At 49.8% G+C, this 21519-nt stretch overlaps 1 protein-coding gene across 5 annotated transcripts in view; it reads left to right on the forward strand.

Moving 5' to 3' along the window:
- LOC140492573 (arf-GAP domain and FG repeat-containing protein 1-like) overlaps window positions 1–19798 on the forward strand; it is a 101541-nt gene extending 81743 nt beyond the window's left edge. For 2 of the 5 annotated variants that reach the window (XM_072591541.1, XM_072591544.1), the window contains 6 exons: window positions 28–175; window positions 9738–9811; window positions 10185–10268; window positions 12803–13042; window positions 13957–14051; window positions 18275–19798. In XM_072591541.1, the coding sequence (XP_072447642.1) occupies window positions 28–175; window positions 9738–9811; window positions 10185–10268; window positions 12803–13042; window positions 13957–14051; window positions 18275–18334 (701 nt within the window). In that variant the 3' untranslated portion in view covers window positions 18335–19798. The remainder of the gene's footprint in view (window positions 1–27; window positions 176–9737; window positions 9812–10184; window positions 10269–12802; window positions 13043–13956; window positions 14052–18274) is intronic. The other 3 variants (XM_072591542.1, XM_072591545.1, XM_072591543.1) reach the window with 2 other exon arrangements.
- Window positions 19799–21519: the final 1721 nt, after the last annotated feature.

Consider the following 21519-nt stretch of genomic DNA (forward strand, 5'->3'; position numbering starts at 1 on the left):
GTTCCCTTGTTCACTGATGTTTCTAAGCAGCAGGTGGTCAGATGTCCGGTTTCAGCTTCACGTCAGCAACGAGCAGCCAACCCACGGTCTCTTCGAGCCATTATACAGGAGCCGAATACAGCAGCGTCTTCAATATGGGAGTGCCTTCAAATAATGCCAGTGCTGGCACTAGCAGGTATTGTGGTGGCCTTTCCTCTTCCTTCACTGCCTCCCCTTTCCTCTTCGATCCTTCCTCGTGTACTCTATTCTGTTGGGCAGGGGGAATGATGTCAGTTAAGCATTGGGCAATTTCATTGAATCCCTACAGTGTGTGGAAACAGGCCCTTCATTCCACATTGACCCTCCAAAGACTATCCCATCCAAACCCATTCTCCATTACTCTGCGTTTACCTTCAACCAGTGCACCTAACCTTGCATATCCCTGAACACCACGGGGCAATTTAGCATGGCCAATTCACCCTAACCTGCACACGTTTAGATTGTTTAGAGCACACAGAGGAAACCCACGCAGACACGGGGAGAATGTGCAAACTCCACACAGAGAGTCGCCCAAGGCAGGAATCGAACCCAGGTCCCTGGTGCTGTGAGGCAGCAGTGCTAACCACTGAGCCACCGTGTCGTTCTGGGGTTGAACAACTTGTACAATCTAACAGAACAGTTGAGAGCAAGTTGGCACCCTGTTTGAGAAGAGCTGCTTTTTAAAAATTTAATCACAGGTTGTGGGTGTCACTGGGCAGGTCACTGTCCTTGTTGTCCCTTGAGAAGTTGGTGGTCGGGCGCCATCTTGTCCCTTGAGAAGTTGGTGGTCAGTCGCCATCTTGTCCCTTGAGAAGTTGGTGGTCAGGCCCCATCTTGTCCCTTGAGAAGTTGGTGGTCAGTCACCATCTTGTCCCTTGAGAAGTTGGAGGTCAGCCGCCATCTTTCCCTTGAGAAGTTGGTGGTCAGTCGCCATCTTGTCCCTTGAGAAGTTGGAGGTCAGTCGCCATCTTGTCCCTTGAGAAGTTGGAGGTCAGTCGCCATCTTGTCCCTTGAGAAGTTGGTGGTCAGTCGCCATCTTGTCCCTTGAGAAGTTGGAGGTCAGTCGCCATCTTGTCCCTTGAGAAGTTGGTGGTCAGCCACCATCTTGTCCCTTGAGAAGTTGGTGGTCAGTCGCCATCTTGTCCCTTGAGAAGTTGGAGGTCAGTCGCCATCTTGTCCCTTGAGAAGTTGGTGGTCAGTCGCCATCTTGTCCCTTGAGAAGTTGGTGGTCAGTCGCCATCTTGTCCCTTGAGAAGTTGGTGGTCAGTCACCATCTTGTCCCTTGAGAAGTTGGTGGTCAGGCCCCATCTTGTCCCTTGAGAAGTTGGTGGTCAGGCCCCATCTTGTCCCTTGAGAAGTTGGAGGTCAGTCGCCATCTTGTCCCTTGAGAAGTTGGTGGTCAGTCGCCATCTTGTCCCTTGAGAAGTTGGTGGTCAGCCGCCATCTTGTCCCTTGAGAAGTTGGTGGTCAGGCCCCATCTTGTCCCTTGAGAAGTTGGTGGTCAGTCGCCATCTTGTCCCTTGAGAAGTTGGTGGTCAGTCGCCATCTTGTCCCTTGAGAAGTTGGTGGTCAGCCGCCATCTTGTCCCTTGAGAAGTTGGTGGTCAGCCGCCACCTTGTCCCTTGAGAAGTTGGTGGTCAGCCGCCACCTTGTCCCTTGAGAAGTTGGTGGTCAGCCGCCACCTTGTCCCTTGAGAAGTTGGTGGTCAGTCGCCATCTTGAACCACCGCAGTCCTTCGCATGCAAGGGTCCCACAGTTCTGCTGGGGATAGAGTTCTAGGATTTTGACCCAGGGAATGTTGATTATAGTTCAAGTCAGGGTGATGTGAAACTTGCAGGTGGGCGGTATTTCCATGCGTCTGCTGTCCTTGTCAGCCTTTGTGATTGAAGTTTTTGAAGGTATGAAAGATGTTGAAAAGGAGTCTCGGTGAGTTATTGCACTGCATCGTCGAGGTGGTGTACAGCGCTGCAACTGTGCATCGCTGATGAAGGGAGTGAATATTGACTCTGGTGAACAGAGAATTAACCGAGTTGGCTGCTTTACCCTGGTAAAATGGTCCAATACCGCTTGAGTATTGGAGCTACACTCATCCAGCAAGTGGGAGTACTGACTGCACTCCTGACTTGTTGTCTTGTGGACAAGCTTGGCGATGAGTTACTAGTCACAGAATTCTCAACTTTGACCTGCTCCTGGATTCTCATATTTGGCCAGTAGAATAGACTCCTTACATAGATTCCCTACTGTCTGGAAACGGGCTGTTCATACCAGCAAGTCCACACCAACCCTCCGAAGATTAACCCACCCAGACCTATTCCCCCTACCCTCTTACTCCACATTTTCCCTGACAAATGCACCTAACCGACACATCCCTGAACACTATGGGGTAATTTAGCATGGCCGATCCCCCCTAACCCACACATCCCTGAACACTGTGGGGTAATTTATCACGGCCAATCCACCCTAACCCACACATCCCAGAACACTGTGGGGTAATTTATCACGGCCAATCCACCCTAACCTACACATCCCTGAACACTATGGGGTAATTTAGCACGGCCGATCTCCCCTAACCCACACATCCCTGAACACTATGGGTAATTTAGCACGGCCAATCCACCCTAACCTGCACATCCCTGAACACTATGGGGTAATTTAGCACGGTCAATCCACCCTAACCTGCACATCCCTGAAAACTATGGGGTAATTTAGCACGGCCAATCCACCCTAAACGACACATCCCTGAACACTATGGGGTAATTTAGCATGGCCAATCCACCCTAACCTACACATCCCTGAACACTATGGGGGAATTTAGCATGGTCAATCCACCCTAACCTGCACATCCCTGAACACTATGGGGTAATTTAGCACGGTCAATCCACCCTAACCTGCACATCCCTGAAAACTATGGGGTAATTTAGCACGGCCAATCCACCCTAAACGACACATCCCTGAACACTATGGGGTAATTTAGCACGGTCAATCCACCCTAACCTGCACATCCCTGAACACTATGGGGTAATTTAGCACGGGCCAATCCACCCTAAACTACACATCCCTGAACACTATGGGGTAATTTAGCACGGTCAATCCACCCTAACCTGCACATCCCTGAACACTATGGGGTAATTTAGCATGGCCAATCCACCCTAACCTACACATCCCTGAATACTATGGGGTAATTTAGCATGGCCAATCCACTCTAACCTACACACCCCTGAACACTATGGGGTAATTTAGCATGGCCAATCCACCCTAACCTACACATCCCTGAACACTATGGGGTAATTTAGCATGGCCAATCCACCCTAACCTACACATCCCTGAACACTATGGGGTAATTTAACATGGCCAATCCACCCTAACCTACACATCCCTGAACATCAGTGAGCGTCCGCCCTGAGGGACTTGGCAAAATGTCCTGGAACTGCGATAACAGACCTTGAATAATCGCAGCCATCTTCCTTTGTGTTGGGATTGACTCCAAGCAGGAGAGGGTATGCCCCCGATTCCCACTGAGTCCTGTTTTTCCCGAGTTTCTTGATGCCATGCATGGTCAGAGGTGGCCTTGGTGTCGCGGGCAGTCACTTGATCTTCTCACCCCTGGGATTTCAGCTCTTTTGTCTCACGTTTGGGCCAAGGCTGTAACGAGATTAAATGTGCAATGGCCTTGGCAAAACACAAGCCAAGTGTCCATGAGCAGGTTATTGCTGAGCAGTGCCAGTCGACAGCACTATGAGTGGCCCCTTCCACCACTTTACTGCTGGTTGAAAAGTGGACTCTTTAGGAAATTAATGACCAGGTTGAATGTTTCCTGCTTTTTATACCTGGGTAGTTCTCCACATCGTGATAGATGCCAGGGGTGTGCTTGTACTGGAACAGCTCGGCAGGGGGTACGACAAGTTCTGGCACACACGTCTTCAGTATAATAGGCAGATTGTTGTCAGGGCCGATAGCCTTTGCAGTATCCAGTGCCTCCAACCATTTCTTTGGAACACAAGTAGGCCATTTCACTCCTCGGGCTGCTCTGTTGTTCAATATGATCTGTTTGATCTGTCTCCATATCGATTCATACACTTGCTTAATAAAAGTTTGTCATCTCAGATTTAAATTAAACAATTGACTTAGCATTAGCATTGGCAGCCATTTGAGGAATTGAATTCCAAACTTCCCCTTCTCTTTGTGTGTAGAATTGCTTTTTAACATCTCTTATGAATGGGCCTCATCCATTTATTATGCCCCTAGTTCTAGAATCGTCAACCGTGGAAGTAATTTATTGTTATTGATCCTGTCTTTCCCTGATGATGTCCTGAGGACCACCATTGGATCACCCCATAACCTTCTAAATTCAAGAGAATGAAGACTTAATTTGTCTAATCTCTTTTCATAAACTAACCCCTGAAGTCCAAGAGTTTCATTCTTGGAGACCTGTTTTGAACTCCCTCCAAGGTCAAAACATACATTCTAAGATGTGGTACCCACACGTACACATTCTTGATGAAGGGCTTTTGCCCGAAACATCGACTCTCCTGCACCTCAGATGCTGCCTGATCTGTTGTTCTTTTCCAGCACCTCACTCTCGATGCTAATCTCCAGCATCTGCAGACCTCACTTTCACACAGTACTCTAAGTGGTGTGTAATTAGGGTTTTGTATTACTGCAGCATAATATTTGCACCCCTATACTACAACCCTTTAGATATGAAAGACAATATTCCATTAGCTGCCTTGACTATTTTCTGCACCCATTCAAGCATTTTGAAGAACTGTACACCTGAGCCCCTGTATTTGTTTGGATATCCATTGGATTTAACATTGAGCCTTCTTAAAAAAAAAGCCCTGATCTATCCTTTTTCGGTCTGTCCTTCATCTTTTTATTATTTCTCCCTTCTGGCTTACTGAGTAAATGTTTTTATTAGTCCTGCTTTGTTCATTAAACTGATCCTGCTTGTTCACCCTATGAATTTTCTAACAACTTGACTGGTTCCCACCTCCCTGCCATACTCACTTCAACCCTCCCAAGTGGTACTAGCAAAATTCCCCACAAAGATCTTGATGCCCCTCAATTTTGTCCCTTTTTGTGCTGGTCCTACCTGTCCCTGGAAGAGATTCCAACAATCCAGATATGAGTCCCTCCCTCCTACACCAGACACGTTATTCACCTGTACTGTCTTCCTATTTCTGGCCTCACTAGCATGTGGCACGGCTAATATTTTTGAGATTATAACCCAAGGGGTTCTGCATTTTAACTTAGCTGAAATTTCTTTGGCAGGACCTTATCTCCCACCTCCCCCAACCCCCCCCCCCCCCCCAACTATGGTGTTATTTCCAGTATAGACCGTGACCTCTGGTTGATCACTCTGCCCTTTCTCCAGAGGTCCCCAGCATCACAGTCACTTGTCTTCAGCCACACGACATCAGTTTGAACATCCCTGACAACTACCTCTGTCGCAATTATGCCCCCCCCCCCGGAGCTTCTCATCGACTGCAGGGATTGGTTGGAATGGCAGTTGTACGCACCTATCAGCATGCAGGAGGTGGAAAGGTTCATAGCTCGGAGTTTCAGGGACATGGCCACACCCAAGGTTGGGGTTATTGGATAAATGGCTGCCAGGCAGGGCAGGCAGTCAGTACAGCAATCTCCTGTGGCTACGCGCTCTCAACTGTTTTGAATGCTGTTCGGGGTGATTTGCCTATCAGGGTTTGGCGATGGCAGCAGCCAGAGGAGTGGCACCACAGCTGGCTCTGTAATACAGCAGGAAGGGTCAAAGTACAGGGATGAATACGACTCTGTGGTCGGGGCACAGGCAGGTGCCTTTGAGGCTACGAGGCAGCATGGTGTGTTGCCTTCCTGGTGCCAGGGTCGAGGATGTCTCTGAGCGGGCACGGGCACAGGCACACCACCCCCAACAGAATCCAAAACACTATACCTGTTTGAGAGCGCGTAGCCACAGGAGATTGCTGTACTGACTGCCTGCACTGCCTGGCAGCCATTTATCCAAGAACCACAACCTTGGGTGTGGCCATGTCCCTGAAACTCCGAGCTATGACCCTTTCCACCTCCTGCATGCTGATAGGTGTGTCCGACTGCCGCTCCAACCAATCGGTGCAGTTGATGAGAAGCTGTAGGGGGCACACTTGCTGCTGAGGTAGTTGTCAGGGGGTGTTCAACCTGATATATCACTTGGAAAGAATCGCTTTGGCTGAAGCCTGGTGTCTGTGATTCTGGGGATCCCTGGAGCTTGTCTTCAGGGTGGCACAGTGGTTAGCACTGCTGCCTCACAGCGCCAGAGACCCAGGTTCAGTTCCCGTCTCAGGCGACTGTCTGTGTGGAGTTTGCACGTTCTCTCCGCGTCTGCATGAGTTTCCTCCGGGTGCTCCGGTTTCCTCCCACAGTCCAAAGATGTGCAGGTTAGGGTGAATTGGCCACGATAAATTGCCCATCGTGTTAGGTGAAGGGGTAAATGTAGGGGAGTGGGTCTGGGTGGGTTACGCTTCGGAGGGTCAGTGTGGACTTGTTGGGCCGAAGGGCCTGTTTCCACACTGTAAGTAATCTAATCTAATCTAATTATCAGGTAGCTAAAGGATTTCTTTGCCGTTTCCCAATTTTACCTGCTTTGTTTTTCTTCTATTTGTTGTAAACACTGTCATTATAAGTTTCTTTAACAAACTATTGACAATCCAAGCTCAAGTCCAGGGTAAAATAATTTTTGAAAACTACCATTTTAGGAAAATAAACCTCATCCTTTTCCATATTAAAACCTCTAGTGCAGTAGTTAAAAATACAACTGACAATCGCCCGTAAAGCCAAAGTGAATCCTAGAATTCCCACAGTGTGGAAGCAGGCCATTTGGCCCCTTGAGTCCACACTGACCCTCTGAAGAGCATCGTGCCAAACCCATGCCCCGACCCTATCGCTGTAGCCCCATGGCTAATCCACCTAACCTACACCTCTTTGGACTGAGGAAGGATACCGAAGCAGATGGGGAGAATAAGCAGGCTCCATGCCTGTGGGTGGAATGGAACCTGTCGCCTGGAGCACTTGTAGTGCTGCCCTGAAAGCTGCAGCGTAGATTTAAATCATTGTTTGCGCAGAGGTTACTGTATGCTTGCTGATGCTAAAACTTGCTCTGCAACCTTGCTGCTCGATAGGCGAATATTTTGCAGCTTCACTCGATTTTTAGCTATGCCTGGTGCGGCTTCCGGCACCCCCTGCACTCTCCTTTGAACCACACTCAATCCCCGTACTTGATGGTATGGTTGAGTAGGGGATATGATGGGCTTTGAGATTGCATATTGTGGCTGAACGTACTTCTGCTGCTATTGATGGCCCATGTGTGCCTGGTCTTAATTTGCTAGATCTGTTCCTATTCTGTCCCATTTGACATTGTGATCATGCCACACAACACGTTGGAAGGTGTCCTCTGTGAAGGCTGCATAAGGGGGCTATGCAGTGGTCACTCTTAACGGATACTGTCATAGACAGATGCATGTCTGGCAGGCAGATTGGCGAGGAAAAATATATACTTTTCTCCCTCTTGTTTCCATCACCACATGCTGCAGACCCAGTCGAATAGCAAAGCTCTTTAGTACAGTCAACTCCCATCAGCAGTGCTGCTCCGAGTCACTTGTGGTAATGAACTTTGAAATTCCCCAACCAGAACATCTTTTGTTCCCTTGTCACCTTCAAAATTCCTCCAAGTGACACTCAACACGGAGGAAAGGGATAGGTGTAATAGTGCAAGGTTTTCTTCTTCATGTTTGACCTGATGCCATAAGATTTCATGTGGTCCTGAGTCAATGTTGAGGATTCCCAGTGTTGAGGATTCCCAGTGTTGACTGTGCACCAACGTTCTTCTCCCTGTGTTGGGTCCTCCCTGTCTTTGTGATAGGGCAGATACAGCACAGGGTTAGATACAGAGGAAAGCTCTCTTTACACCGTCTCCATCCCATGGCACATGAAGCATAGGATTAAGCAGAGAGTAAAGGTGCCTCTCTCTTTATAGAATAGAATTTATAGATTCCCTACAGTGTGGAAACAGGTCCTTCGGCCCAACACGTCCACACAGACCCTCCAAAGACTAACCCACACGGACTAATTTCCATATCCTATATTTACCCCTGACTTATGCACCTAACTTACACATCCCTGAACACTATGGGGTAATTTCCCACGGCCAATTCACCCTAACCTACACATGCCTGAACATTATGGGGTAATTGAGCATGGCCAATCCACCCTAACCTACACATCCCTGAACACTATGGGGTAATTTAGCATGGCCAATCCACCCTAACCTACACATCCCTGAACACTATGGGGTAATTTAGCACGGCCAATCCACCCTAACCTACACATCCCTGAACACTATGGGGTAATTTAGCATGGCCAACCCACCCTAACCTACACATCCCTGAACACTATGGGGTATTTTAGCATGGCCAATCCACCCTAACCCACACATCCCTGAACACTATGGGGTAATTTAGCATGGCCAATCCACCCTAACCTACACATCCCTGAACACTATGGGGTAATTTAGCACGGCCAATCCACCCTAACCTACACATCCCTGAACACTATGGGGTAATTTAGCACGGCCAATCCACCCTAACCTACACATCCCTGAACACCATGGGGTAATTTAGCATGGCCAACCCACCCTAACCTACACATCCCTGAACACTATGGGGTATTTTAGCACGGCCAATCCACCCTAACCCACACATCCCTGAACACTATGGGGTATTTTAGCACGGCCAATCCACCCTAACCCACACATTCCTGAACACTATGGGGTAATTTAGCACGGCCAATCCACCCTAACCCACACATCCCTGAACACTATGGGGTAATTTAGCACGGCCAATCCACCCTAACCCACACATCCCTGAACACTATGGGGTATTTTAGCATGGCCAATCCACCCTAACCCACACATCCCTGAACACTATGGGGTAATTTAGCATGGCCAATCCACCCTAACCTACACATCCCTGAACACTATGGGGTAATTTAGCATGGCCAATCCACCCTAACCTACACATCCCTGAACACTATGGGGTAATTTAGCATGGCCAATCCACCCTAACCTACACATCCCTGAACACTATGGGGTAATTTAGCATGGCCAATCCACCCTAACCCACACATCCCTGAACACTATGGGGTAATTTAGCATGGCCAACCCACCCTAACCTACACATCCCTGAATACTATGGGGTAATTGAACGTGGTCAATCCACTGTAATCTACACATCCCTGAACACTGTGGGGTAATTTGGCATGGCCAACCCACCCTAACCTACACATCCCTGAACACTATGGGGTAATTTAACACGGCCAATCCACCCTAACCTACAAATCCCTGAACACTATGGGGTAATTTAACACGGCCAACCCACCCTAACATATACATCCCTGAACACTATGGGGTAATTTAACACGGCCAATCCACCCTAACCTACACATCCCTGAACACTATGGGGTAATTGAACATGGCCAATCCACCCTAATCTGCAGATCTTTTGACTGTGGGAGGAAACCCATGCAGACACAGGTAGAATGTGCAAACTCCACAGACTGTAGCCTGAGCTGGAATTGAACCCAGGTCCCTGGCGCTGAGAGGCAGCTGCGCTAACCACTGAGCCACCGTGCCACCCCAAGTGGATGAAATTTCTAATTGCTCACAGTTTCTCTCATTCTTCCTTTGGTTTCAGTATTTCTGGGACGATGAGTGGGAGCCAAGTGCCTACACAGCAAGCTGGCACCGCGAATGCTTCGAGCTTTGGAGGTATTGATAAACGGTTCAAGTTTTACTGTTTATTCTTCTTGCTGTTCACATGTTAACCCTCCCTAGTGTATATTGCCTCTTCTACCCCTGTCCCCACCCCTCTCCTCCTCGATCCCCTCGAAAGGCCGACCTACTTTCTTTGCATGCTGAGTTCGGGGATATTTCTTTAAGAAGCCACTGCACCTCTGAGGGACTGAGCTTCATGTATGTGGGGGTTGTGTCAACACTTTGTGCTTGGTTGCTGTCCCCAGTGAAATGTATTGTTCGCTGTACATCACTAATCACTCTCTCCTCCAATTTTTTTTCCCTGTCTCTTCCTCCTTCTCTCTCTTTCTCTCTCTCTCCCTCTCTCTCTCTCTTTCCTGCGTTTTAGCTTTCAGTAATCCGTTTGCTGCTCCTACTGCCACAGCACAAGCTGCTTCTACCAACCCCTTCCAGACCAACGGAATGGCACCAGGTGAGTCTTTGGAGCCTCTCTGTGTCTCTTTCTCTCTGGTTGGTGGGAAGTAGTGCTAACCTGCGGTTTTCTCACCTTCTCTGACAGTTCCCTGCCTCCTGAGCTCATTGACCATTCCCGGGTCACCTTTTCCTTGGCTCCCTGCCAACTCTTTGCAGAAATGTCCGTCTTTTCCTGAGCCGGCTCAGCCCCCTTCCAATGCGCACTTGGACCAAAGCGGTGTACTGGGCATCAGCCAGGGGGATACTCCCTGCTTCCCAAAGCCGTCATGCCCCCCTCGATTCCAGGGAGGTCACGCCCTGCAGTCTGGGAGATGATAAAGTGGTCAGATTTCTAATCGAGCATTTCAAAGTAATCCTGTCCATCCGAAGCATCAGTGAATGCCGCACACGCTGCATACTGCCTGGTGTTTCTGTGTTTCGCTGTGTGAAGAGGTTGTTCGGCAATATCATCAGAATAGCCACTGCATTAATATAGCACCTTCAATGTGGCCAAGTGTGGTAGAGTGGGCCACAGCAACAGTCTGAAATGAAATGCGATTTGGACAGATGGCCAAAGCTTGCCCAGTGCAGTCAGGTTTATAGTGGGAAACGTTAAGAGGAGTTGGAGTTCAGGGCCATGACGGGTTGGAATATTGACTCTCAGAAAATATTGGTGGATGTTGTATCCATGCTGCAGTATGTACAGTCATAATTTTGTTCTGTGCTCGGATTTTCTGGTAAATTCTCCACATTACCTGCTTGCTTTTTCTGCACGCAGATCATCTCGGAATACTTTCTTTTAAACTCTTTTGTGTACTTGGTGTGTCAATGTTGTTGCTAGCGTTTATTACCCGTCCCTAATTGCCCTGGAGAAAGTGTTCGGGTTCAAAGTCTTGAACAGCTGAAGTACGTGGGATGAGGTTATATCCCACAGTGCTTTTAGGGGAAGGGTTTTGACCAGCGATGTATTTTCAAGTTGGGATGGGGAAGTGACTTGGAGGTGTGGTGATGTTTCTGTGTGTCTGCTGCCCTTGTCCTTCTACATGGAAGCGGTCGTGGGTTTGGAAGGTGCTGTTGAACGAGCCTTGGTGAGGCGTCTTGTCGATAGAATACGCTGCTCACGACTGGGTGACGCTGGTGGAGGGGTGTGGTCCCAGTCAAGCTGCTTTGCCCGGGATGGTGTCAAGCTTCTGGAGTGGCGTTGGAGCTGCGTCCAAGCAGAGAGTGTTCCGTCACGCTCCTGACTTGCCTTGTAGATGTTGGGCAAGCTACGAGCATGATGGGTAACTTCCCACCTGCAGCTCCAGTAACACCCAAGGTTGACACCTGGCCAGAGGCTGTGCCTGCGTCACGACAGGCAGTCATTGCGATTCAGTTCGCGGAGTGCCATCAGAAGGCAGCTGCTGACTCGGGTAACCTTTTGACCGTATTGAGCCCCCACGGGTTCGTACGAGAGTGTGGCTTTCTCTGTTGCACTCGAGGACTTATACACTTCATGGTAAGGTCCTAGGGAGTGTTGCTGAACAAAGAGACCTTGGAGTGCAGGTTCATAGCCCCTTGAAAATGGAGTCACAGGTAGATAGGATAGTGAAGAAGGTGTTTGGTATGCTTTCCTTTATTGGTCAGAGTATTGAGTACAGGAGTTGGGAGGTCATGTTGCGGCTGTACAGGACATTGGTTAGGCCACTGTTGGAATATTGTGTGCAATTCTGGTCTCCTTCCTATCGGAAAGATGTTGCAAAACTTGAAAGGGTTCAGAAAAGATTTACAAGGATGTTGCCAGGGTTGGAGGATTTGAGCTACAGGGAGAGGCTGAACAGGCTGGGGCTGTTTTCCCTGGAGCGTCAGAGGCTGAGGGGTGACCTTATAGAGGTTTACAAAATTATGAGGGGCATGGATAGGGTAAATAGACAAAGTCTTTTCCCTGGGGTGGGGGAGTCCAGAACTAGAGGGTATAGGTTTAGGGTGAGAGGGGAAAGATATAAAAGAGACCTAAGGGGCAACTTTTTCACACAGAGGGTGGTACGTGTATGGAATGAGCTGCCAGAGGATGTGGTGGAGGCTGGTACAATTACAACATTGAAGAGGCATTTGGATGGGTATATGAATAGGAAGGGTTTGGAGGGATATGGGCCGGGTGCTGGCAGGTGGGACGAGATTGAGTTGGGATATCTGGTCAGCATGGACGGGTTGGACCGAAGGGTCTGTTTCCATGCTGTACATCTCTCTGACTCTGTGAGTGTTTGAGGAAGCTGGAGGACTGAATGCCGATCCAGGGGGACTGTGAGGCCGACAGGCTGACCTGCCACCTTTGGCTGCAGAATGGCTGGGTTCCTGCTCTCTCCTTGTGCGTTGAGAGTCGTGGAGCTTGGATGCTCAGCACATGGTGCCCAGAACCGTCAGTGGGTCCAGTGTGGGCTGACTGTCGGAGAACGTTCACAACATTCTCCCGTGATAAGATTTCTTCAAAAATGCTGACCTCCGTTGTGTTCCAGCGCTGGTTGGGGGAAGGCAGGAGTCTCTGCAGTAATGCACATGTTTGTTTTCGTTCAGCTCCAATGTACAGTGGAGTGCCACCAGGGTACGGACCTACCTCAGTCCCAGGGGGGTTCGCCGGATTCCCGCAGCATCCCTTCTCGCAGCAGCAGCCGCAGCAACAACAGCAGCATGTGTTCGCTCAGCCACAGGCCTTCCCTCAGCAGCAAGGATACAGCCAGCAGCAGCAACAACAACAGGCTTTTGCCCAGCAGCAGTCATTCCTGCAGCAGCAAGGATTTGCTCAGCAACAAAATGGTAATGTCTGTCACGATAGAAAAGCCAAGCTGCCACATTGTCCATGACGGAGAGGGTGTGCTGGGGTTGGAGCGCTGAATGGGTCTCTCCAAGGGTTTAAATGACAGCGGGGAGGTGACGGAGGGGGGGGGGTGTTTTGGGGGTTGGGGGTGTGTGTAACTAACTTGCAACCAACTTGCAACTGTGTGTGTAACTAACTTGCAACCAACTTGCAACCGTGGGTGGCACGGTGGCACAGTGGTTAGCACTGCTGCATCACAGCGCCAGAGATCCGGGTTCAATTCCCCGCCTCAGGCGACTGACTGTGTGGAGTTTGCACGTTCTCCCCGTGTCTGCGTGGGTTTTCTCCGGGTGCTCCGGTTTCCTCCCACAATCCAAAGATGTGCGGGTCAGGTGAATTGACCATGCTAAATTACCCGTAGTGTAGGTAAGGGGTAGATGTAGGGGTATGGGTGGGTGGCGCTTCGGCGGGGCGTGTGGACTTGTTGGGCTGAAGGGCCTGTTTCCGCACTGTAAGTAATCTAATCTAATCTAATCTAATCTTCTCTTGATGCTCCACCCAAGCGGACTCCACAACAAGAGGGCAGTGCCCTAAAGTGTAAGCCAGACTTGGGGGCTATGTGGGGAACAATATTTGAAAGGGGATCGAAATCTCGCCCCTCTCCATTCTTTTTCTAATAACGACCTGGGAGCTAAGGGAGTTTGTGTCCATGTCAGTGTCTCAACCACAGAGTCGTCTCACCAAACAATCAACACCCGTTCCTATCCTGTGATAAATAGCTGTGACCATTTGAAACGCGGCACTCCTGTCCAGATGAGAGAGAGAGAGAGAGGAGAAGCTTCCAATATATACTTATCTTTTCAGTGCAGTGATATGTATTATTCCGTTTTCTGCCTGTTTCTGGTGTGTGTAGGTGCTGGGTTTGGTGCCTTTGGGCAATCGAAAGGAATGCCACACATGATGGGTCCATTGCTACAAGGAGGTGGAGTGCCCAGCAACCCATTTATGGTATGTGCCACACTGACTGCTTTCAACGGGAGCGAAGATGAGCTGTAATGTGTAAAGCTGGGTAAAGTGAATGGGACTGGATTAAGGAACCGCATGCTGGCAAGCTCGGAGTCCCAATCTGCGGAGCCACGAGCTCTGGTTTTGGGGCTCAGGGCAGCATGAAACTGAAACCAGAGGTTATGTGCAAAAAAAAAATAAGGTCACTGTCAGGATTCACTCAATGTCCCTGCCTCACCTACTCAGACTGCTCTGTCTCACAGAACAGTACAGCACTGTACAGGCCCTTCAGCCCTCGATGTTGTACTGGCCTTCTATCCTACTCTAAGATCAAACTAACCTACGCACCCTTTATTTTACTGTCATCCATGTGCCTATCTAAGAGTCTCTTAAATGTCCCTCATGTCTCTGACTCTACTCCCACTGATGGCGGTGCATTCCACGCACCCAGCACCTCCCTCTGACAACTCCTCAAAACCTTCCTCCAAGCACCTTAAAATTATGCCCCCTCATTTCCGTCCTGGGAAAATGTCTCTGGCTATCCACTCTGCCCCTCATCATCTTGTACACCTCTATCAAGTCACCTCTCATGTTCCTTCGTTCCAATGAGAAAAGCCCTAGCTCCCTCAACCGTTCAACATAAGATCTGCCCTCTAGTCCAGGCAGCATTCTGGCAAATTTCCTCTCTAAAGCTTCCACATCCTTCCGATAATGAGGCAACCAGAACTGAACAATAGTGTTCCATAGTAGTCTGTCCAGGGTTCGATAGAGCTGCAGCATAACCTCACGGCTCTGAATTGTCTTGAACCTGTTGTGAATTGCTTGGTTGTTACGCTGTTTGCAAGGAGGTGAGGTACCTCTTCTTCAGACCCTTATAGGGCTAGACAAAGATGCATCTACGTCCAAACTCGAGCCGCGTGTCCAGTTCTGGTCCCCACGCTATGCGAAGGATGTGAGACGTCCCCAGTTGGTTCCAGGGAATGAGAGGTTCTCGTGACATGGTTGGGTCGGAGAAGTTGGGCTTGCTCTGCCCAGTGAGAAAGCCATTGAGGGGAGGATTTGATCGAGGTGTGTGAGATCACGAGAGGTTTGGAAGAAGGCAGACGAAAGAGAGCTTCCGTCAGCTGGCACAAGGATGAAGGGGACACAGGCTCGTGGTTTTGGGCAGCTGATGTGGCAGTGTGTCAAAGGTCTGAGTTTTTCCGCAGTGAATGAGAATGGTCTGGAAGCCACTGCTTGTGCTGGGGGTGGGGAGGGAACAATTACTGTAACTCCGAGAGACACAGCGCCATTGCTGCCATGAGATTTTGGGAAGCCCTGATCTATGGGGAGGGTGAGTCGTCGATAGACATGGAATAGCTGGGCTGATCTGGCCATAGCAACAGACCATAGGCAATTAGAGCATTGGAAAGATGAATAACAGTAGGCCTTCAGCCTCTTAATCCTCCAACACCAGTCAGTACAGTCAATTTAGATTTTGTGCTTCTACACTACTTTCCCACTTGAAAATTGAAATTTTGGATGTAGGTTTGCTCGCTGAGCTGGAAGGTTCATTTCCAGACGTTTCGTTATCCTATTAGGTAACATCTTCAGTGGGCCTCAGGCAAAGCACTGCTGAAAATTCCTGCTTTCTATTTATATGTTTGGGTTTCTTTGGCTTGATGCCATTTCCTGTGGTGATGGTATTTCCTGTGGTGAAGTCACTTCCTATTCCTTTTCTCTGTTGATGTCAACAAACACATTGAGTTAGACCCTATCGATCACCCCCTGAGAAAAGGAACGGGAAGTGACCTCACCACGGCAAGTGACCTCACCACGGCAAGTGACCTCACCACGGCAAGTGACCTCACCACGGCAAGTGACCTCACCACGGCAAGTGACCTCACCACGGCAAGTGGCCTCACCACGGGAAGTGGCCTCACCACGGGAAGTGGCCTCACCAACCCAAAGAAACCCAAACACATAAATAGAAAGCAGGAATTTTCAGCAGTGCTTCGCCTGAGGCCCACTGAAGATGTTACCTAGAACGGCGACGAGACGTCTGGAAATGAACCTTCCAGCTCAGCGAGCAAACCTACATCCGAAACCTCAACCTGAGCTACAAATCTTCTCAAAACTCGCTGAGAATTGAAATGTTGATTGATCTCAGTCTTTACCGTAATCAACAACTGAGCATCCGCAGCACTCTGAGGTTCAAAGGTCACAATCCCATTAAGTGCACAACTCGGTCCAAAACCTTATCCTGAGTGCGTGTTCCTGTGTGCCAGGTTTTCCAGCCTGGGGTTGGGGGGGGGAAGTGGGGGAATGTAGCCAGTCAGCATTGATTCTGTTTAAATCCTGGCAGAGCTTTTATCCTTTAGTTGGAACGATGTTTTATTGAGTTTTGTTACCTCAGTGTGGGATCTTTCCCCACCGTACCAGGTCCTGTGGCCTTTCTGCTCCATGCTGTTTTCCACCCCATCTTCATATCCAATCGGTATACCCGTCTGTTCCCTCCTTCCTCATCAGTTTATCCAGCATTTGTCTTCAACTGAGAGTGTGTTGGAATTTGGAGGAACATGTGATCCATTCGAAGGTGAAATGCAGCCAGAGGTGTGGGAAATAGATGTCCTTTAAAAGGAAACCTGACCAGGGGTATAATGAAGTTTCGTGAGTGTGGTGCTGGAAGAGCATCCCTCCCCATAAGCTTGCTATGTAAACAGTCGTGATGTTGAGAGCAAGTTCAGCTACGTTACCTCTGTGGTCAAATAGGCACCAGTCAAGACTGACCATTTGGGCATGGGGTCATGGTGAGCTATTTAATGGATGGTGAACCACCACTCTGGCAAGAATGAGAAAAAGACAGGCAGTGGGTCACTGAATATAGAACTGTTACTGATAATCCAGAGGTTAATCATATGTTTTTCCTCCCTCTGTGTCTGTCTCTCTCACCCTCCCTCTCTCCCTCACCCTCCCTCTCCCTCTCTTTGTTTGTCTGTCTTCCTTCCTCCCTTCCTTCCTCCCTCCCTCCCTCCCTTCCTCCCTCCCTTCCTCCCTCCCTTCCTCCCTCCCTTCCTCCCTCCCTTCCTCCCTCCCTCCCTTCCTCCCTCCCTCCCTCCCTTCCTCCCTCCCTCCCTTCCTCCCTCCCTTCCTCCCTCCCTTCCTCCCTCCCTTCCTCCCTCCCTCCCTTCCTCCCTCCCTTCCTCCCTCCCTTCCTCCCTCCCTTCCTCCCTCCTTTCCTCCCTCCTTTCCTCCCTCCCTTCCTCCCTCCTTCCCTCCCTCCCTCTTTTTTTCTCTCTCTCCCCCCCTTTCTCTCCCTCCCCTCTCTTCCTCTTTCTTTCTCTCTCTCCCCCTCCCCTTTCCCCCCCTCTCTCTCTCTCCCCCCTCCCCCCTCTCTTTCTCTCTCCCTCTCTTTTTTTCTCTCTTTCTCCCTCAATTTTACTTGCATTCATTTTCTGTCTGTCACAATGTGTGTGTGTGTATATACTTTCACTCTATATCCATCTTTTTATATCTGTCACTATATCTCTATCACTCTTCATATCTGTCTGTTGCTCCCTGTCATGCCCGCTGTCTCGCCCTCTGCCCGCTTGCTATCTCTTCCCCTCTTCTGCCATCTCTTCCATGCTCTCGTTCCCATTCCTGCTCTTGCACCCACTCATTCTCGCTCCCATCTGACTAACTGTCTTGTGTTTGCTCTCACTGGGTTTTGACCTTGCTGTATCTTGTTCACTCACTATCTTGGTTTCATTTTCTTGAACACCCTCACCTTTTCTCTTGCTTTCACGATCTCCCTCCCTCCCGCTCTCCCTCCCTCCCGCTCCCTCCCTCCCTCCCTCCCTCCCTCCCGCTCCCTCCCTCCCTCCCTCCCTCCCTCCCTCCCTCCCACCCTCCCTCCCTCCCACCCTCTCTCCCTCTCTCCCTCTCTCCCTCTCTCCCTCTCTCCCTCTCTCCCTCTCTCCCTCTCTCCCTCTCTCCCTCTCTCCCTCTCTCCCTCCCTCCCTCTCTCCCTCCCTCCCTCTCTCCCTCCCTCTCTCCCTCCCTCCTGTTCTCTCTCCCTCTCGCTCTCTCTCCTTCCCTCCCTCTCTCGCTCTCTCTCCCTCTCTCCCTCTCTCCCTCCCTCCCTCTCCCTCCCTCTCTCTCCCTCCCTCTCTCTCCCTCCCTCTCCCTCCCTCTCTCCCTCTCCCTCCCTCTCCCTCCCTCCCTCTCTCCCTCCCTCCCTCCCTCTCTCCCTTCTCGCTGTGAAGACTGGAACCCCGACTGGACAGTTTGCAGCAGGAAGCACATCTACCAACCCCTTCTTATAGTGACCTGCAATACTTCCAGCATGTGGCTCTTCCAAAAACAAAAAAATCGCCTTAAACCACAGGAGTCGACCAACAGCTGTAACATACTTAATGCCAGTACACACATTTCTATACTTCAGGGGAGGGTGGGAGTTGGGTGGGGGCTGTTGAGGCACTGCAATATTCCTTGTGCGTGTTAGCAACCAAATACCAGTGCAGGCTATATTGTGGAGAGGATGGGTGGGGTCTCTGGGGGGGTAGACAGGAACGGGGAGAGCATGGAGGCACCTTGGCCTTCACAGAAGCTTCAGCCTCATTCACATGGTATGTTTGGGGCCGGGATTTCGGGAGGGAGGGGTGGGTGGGAAGGAGACAGCAGAGGGTAAAGGTAGCTCTTGAGATGTGGGAACCCTTCGGTTCAGCTGAAGGCTGTGTGGTCTAAACAAAGCAGTGGAGTACTTTTCGGGTAAGTAGGTGGGGCGGGTGGGGAGGCCGGGAGGGGGGTGGATGGCAAGACTTGTATGCTGATGGGGTTTGTACTGGGGAGGCTTGGGGTCTATAATCCTCCTAGTTTGCATATAACTCCGTCTATCACTGTCAGAGGGGTTTTGGGAAGTGAGGGGGCGGAGGAAAGTGGATAGTTGCTGAAGTGCAGTTTCACACAGCATCAGGGGCACAGGCCGGCTTGTGGGGAGTTTATTGGGGCAAGTGGGTGACACAGCTGGGTTGGGCAGCAGTGAAGTGGGCGGGTGCCCCCCTCCTAGAGTTTGCCTGTGTTGACCCCCCCCCCCCCCCCGGAGTGGGTTTCAGGTGCGTGTGCTGTCACTGGGCTGGCGGAGAGCGGTGTGGGTGCTCTCGGCGTTTGTAGAACCTTCGGACACGAGCCTTAAACGTCCGGCAGCTGTCCAAGCCCAGCCGGGAGAGGGTGAGAAGGGGAGCTTGTGAGCAGCACAGAGCCGTGGGGAGAGGCGGTGTCTACGCGTTGCCAGAGACTGTCATTGCTGCAAACACCCCGCCAGCTGCGGCGATCGTTGTTCACTGAGGGGACGGATCACTGGACTCCCTGTTTTAAAATCCGAAGCGTCCCGTTCGGAATCGTAAGCCAACTCTCTCCTCAGTTTGCCCTTCCCAACTTGCTGCCCCCCTCTTCCTCCTCCTCCTCAGCCCCACTTTGCAGTGCTTTATCCGGTCCACTTGCATTCCTCCCACTTCCTTGTGACGGACCGTCTCCTCCACCCGATCGATTATTGTTTTTTCCCCGTCTCGGAAGATGCCTTTCCATTCCAAAGACTGCTGTAAAGTGAAAACCGACCTGGTGATGATCGGATCCGGAATTGGCCCGTCTCCCCCTTGTTACTGTTTGGCGAGCTGCTCTGTTGGTATCTCGGGCTTGTTTCTGTGTCTTTTAATTTTTTTTAAAACTGTTACACCAATTCTGCTGCGTTCTACCGTTCATTCAAAATATATATTTTGTTCATCTATCAATGCATGATGCAATGATCCTCTTGATTTGGGTTTGACAACTTGCGTGCACACCACCTTGAGAAAATGTGATCACAAAACAGAATGTTGGATAATTGAGGTTCCTTGTATACCATCATCTCCCCCACCCCTCAAAAGAATCAATATTGCAGAGTAATCACCAATTGTTTAACCTCAGCCGAATGGTTATTCTTTTTGTATAGTGCCATTGTTCCATCTATTTAACAGTTTGTCTTGATGATGTATTGAGATCGCAGTGATTATGGCACAAAGAGGGAGAGCTTTCAGGCTTTCATTGATTCATTCGGTAGACCATTTCTACAATATTAGACGCCCAAGTACTGGTCCATCCCTGATTGGCTGGATAACAGTGAAGTGGATACGAAGGGCGAGAAGAGAAATGCAGACATGGTCAGTCTCCTGACTGCAAAAGCCCCCCCCCCCACTGCATTTCTTCAGCTGGTAATAGCCCATCGGCCAGTAGACAAGGAAAATGTTACAAGTGACCTGAGAAATGGAAGATGACCATAAGATGTAAGAGCAGGAATGCACCATTGTCCTTGTTGATTCTGGTGTACCTTTTGATGAGTGATTGGCTGATTTGACAATCCTCAACTCCACTTGCTTGCCTTGCACCCTCCCCGCCCCACTGCCCCATAACCTTTGAGTTCCCTACTGATTAAAGATCTGTATATTTCAGCCTTGAATAGGTTTAACGATGCAGTCTTGTCAGATCTCTGTAAAGATTCACTGCCTTCATAAGAAATTCCTCACCTGTTTTAAATGGGAGACCCCTTCTTTGTGAGATGGTGTCCTCTGGTCCATGACTTTGCCACAGGGGAAGGTAATCCACATCTGGACTGTCAAGTCTCCTCTGGATCTTGCAGGTTTTAGATTAGATTAGATTACTTACAGTGTGGAAACAGGCCCTTCGGCCCAACAAGTCCACACCGCCCCGCCGAAGCGCAACCCACCCATACCCCTACATTTACCCCTTACCTAACACTACGGGCAATTTAGCATGGCCAATTCACCTGACCTGCACATCTTTGGACTGTGGGAGGAAACCGGAGCACCCGGAGGAAACCCACGCAGACACGGGGAGAACGTGCAAACTCCACACAGACAGTCGCCTGAGGCGGGAATTGAACCCGGATCTCTGGCGCTGTGAGGCAGCAGTGCTAACCACTGTGCGTTTCTCAACCTTCCTTCCTAAGAGAGTTCCTCCAAACCTGGGATCAACCTAGAGACCCTTCTCTGGACTGTCTCCAATGCCAGGACATCTTTGCTTACTTAGATAAAGGCGCCAAAACTTTCCACACTATTTCAGCTGTGCTCTGACAAGTGCCTTTAATCGTTTCAGTAAGAGTTTGCTATTTTTATACTCCGTTTCCTCTAAAGGTAAAGGAAATCTGTTTGCCTTCCCTATTGCTCACTTAACTGGGATGCTAGCTTTTTGTGATTTTGGCACAAGAGACTCTTTAAGTCCCTCTGTTACTACAGTCTTTCTCACTTTAAATAATATTCAGCTCCTCTTTTCTCCAAGTGCATAGGTGCGCATTTCCCCACATTACATTCCTTCTGCCGAATGTTCGCTCACTTGCTGTATCCCTCTGCAGACTGAGTCGTCATCACTTACCTTCCCACCTATTTTTGTGTTATCTGCAAGCAAGGCTATCGTGAGTTCACTTTCTATGTCCACAAGTCATTAACGTATATTCTAA

Source organism: Chiloscyllium punctatum, chromosome 21, assembly GCF_047496795.1.
Source record: "Chiloscyllium punctatum isolate Juve2018m chromosome 21, sChiPun1.3, whole genome shotgun sequence".
Taxonomy (NCBI): domain Eukaryota; kingdom Metazoa; phylum Chordata; class Chondrichthyes; order Orectolobiformes; family Hemiscylliidae; genus Chiloscyllium; species Chiloscyllium punctatum.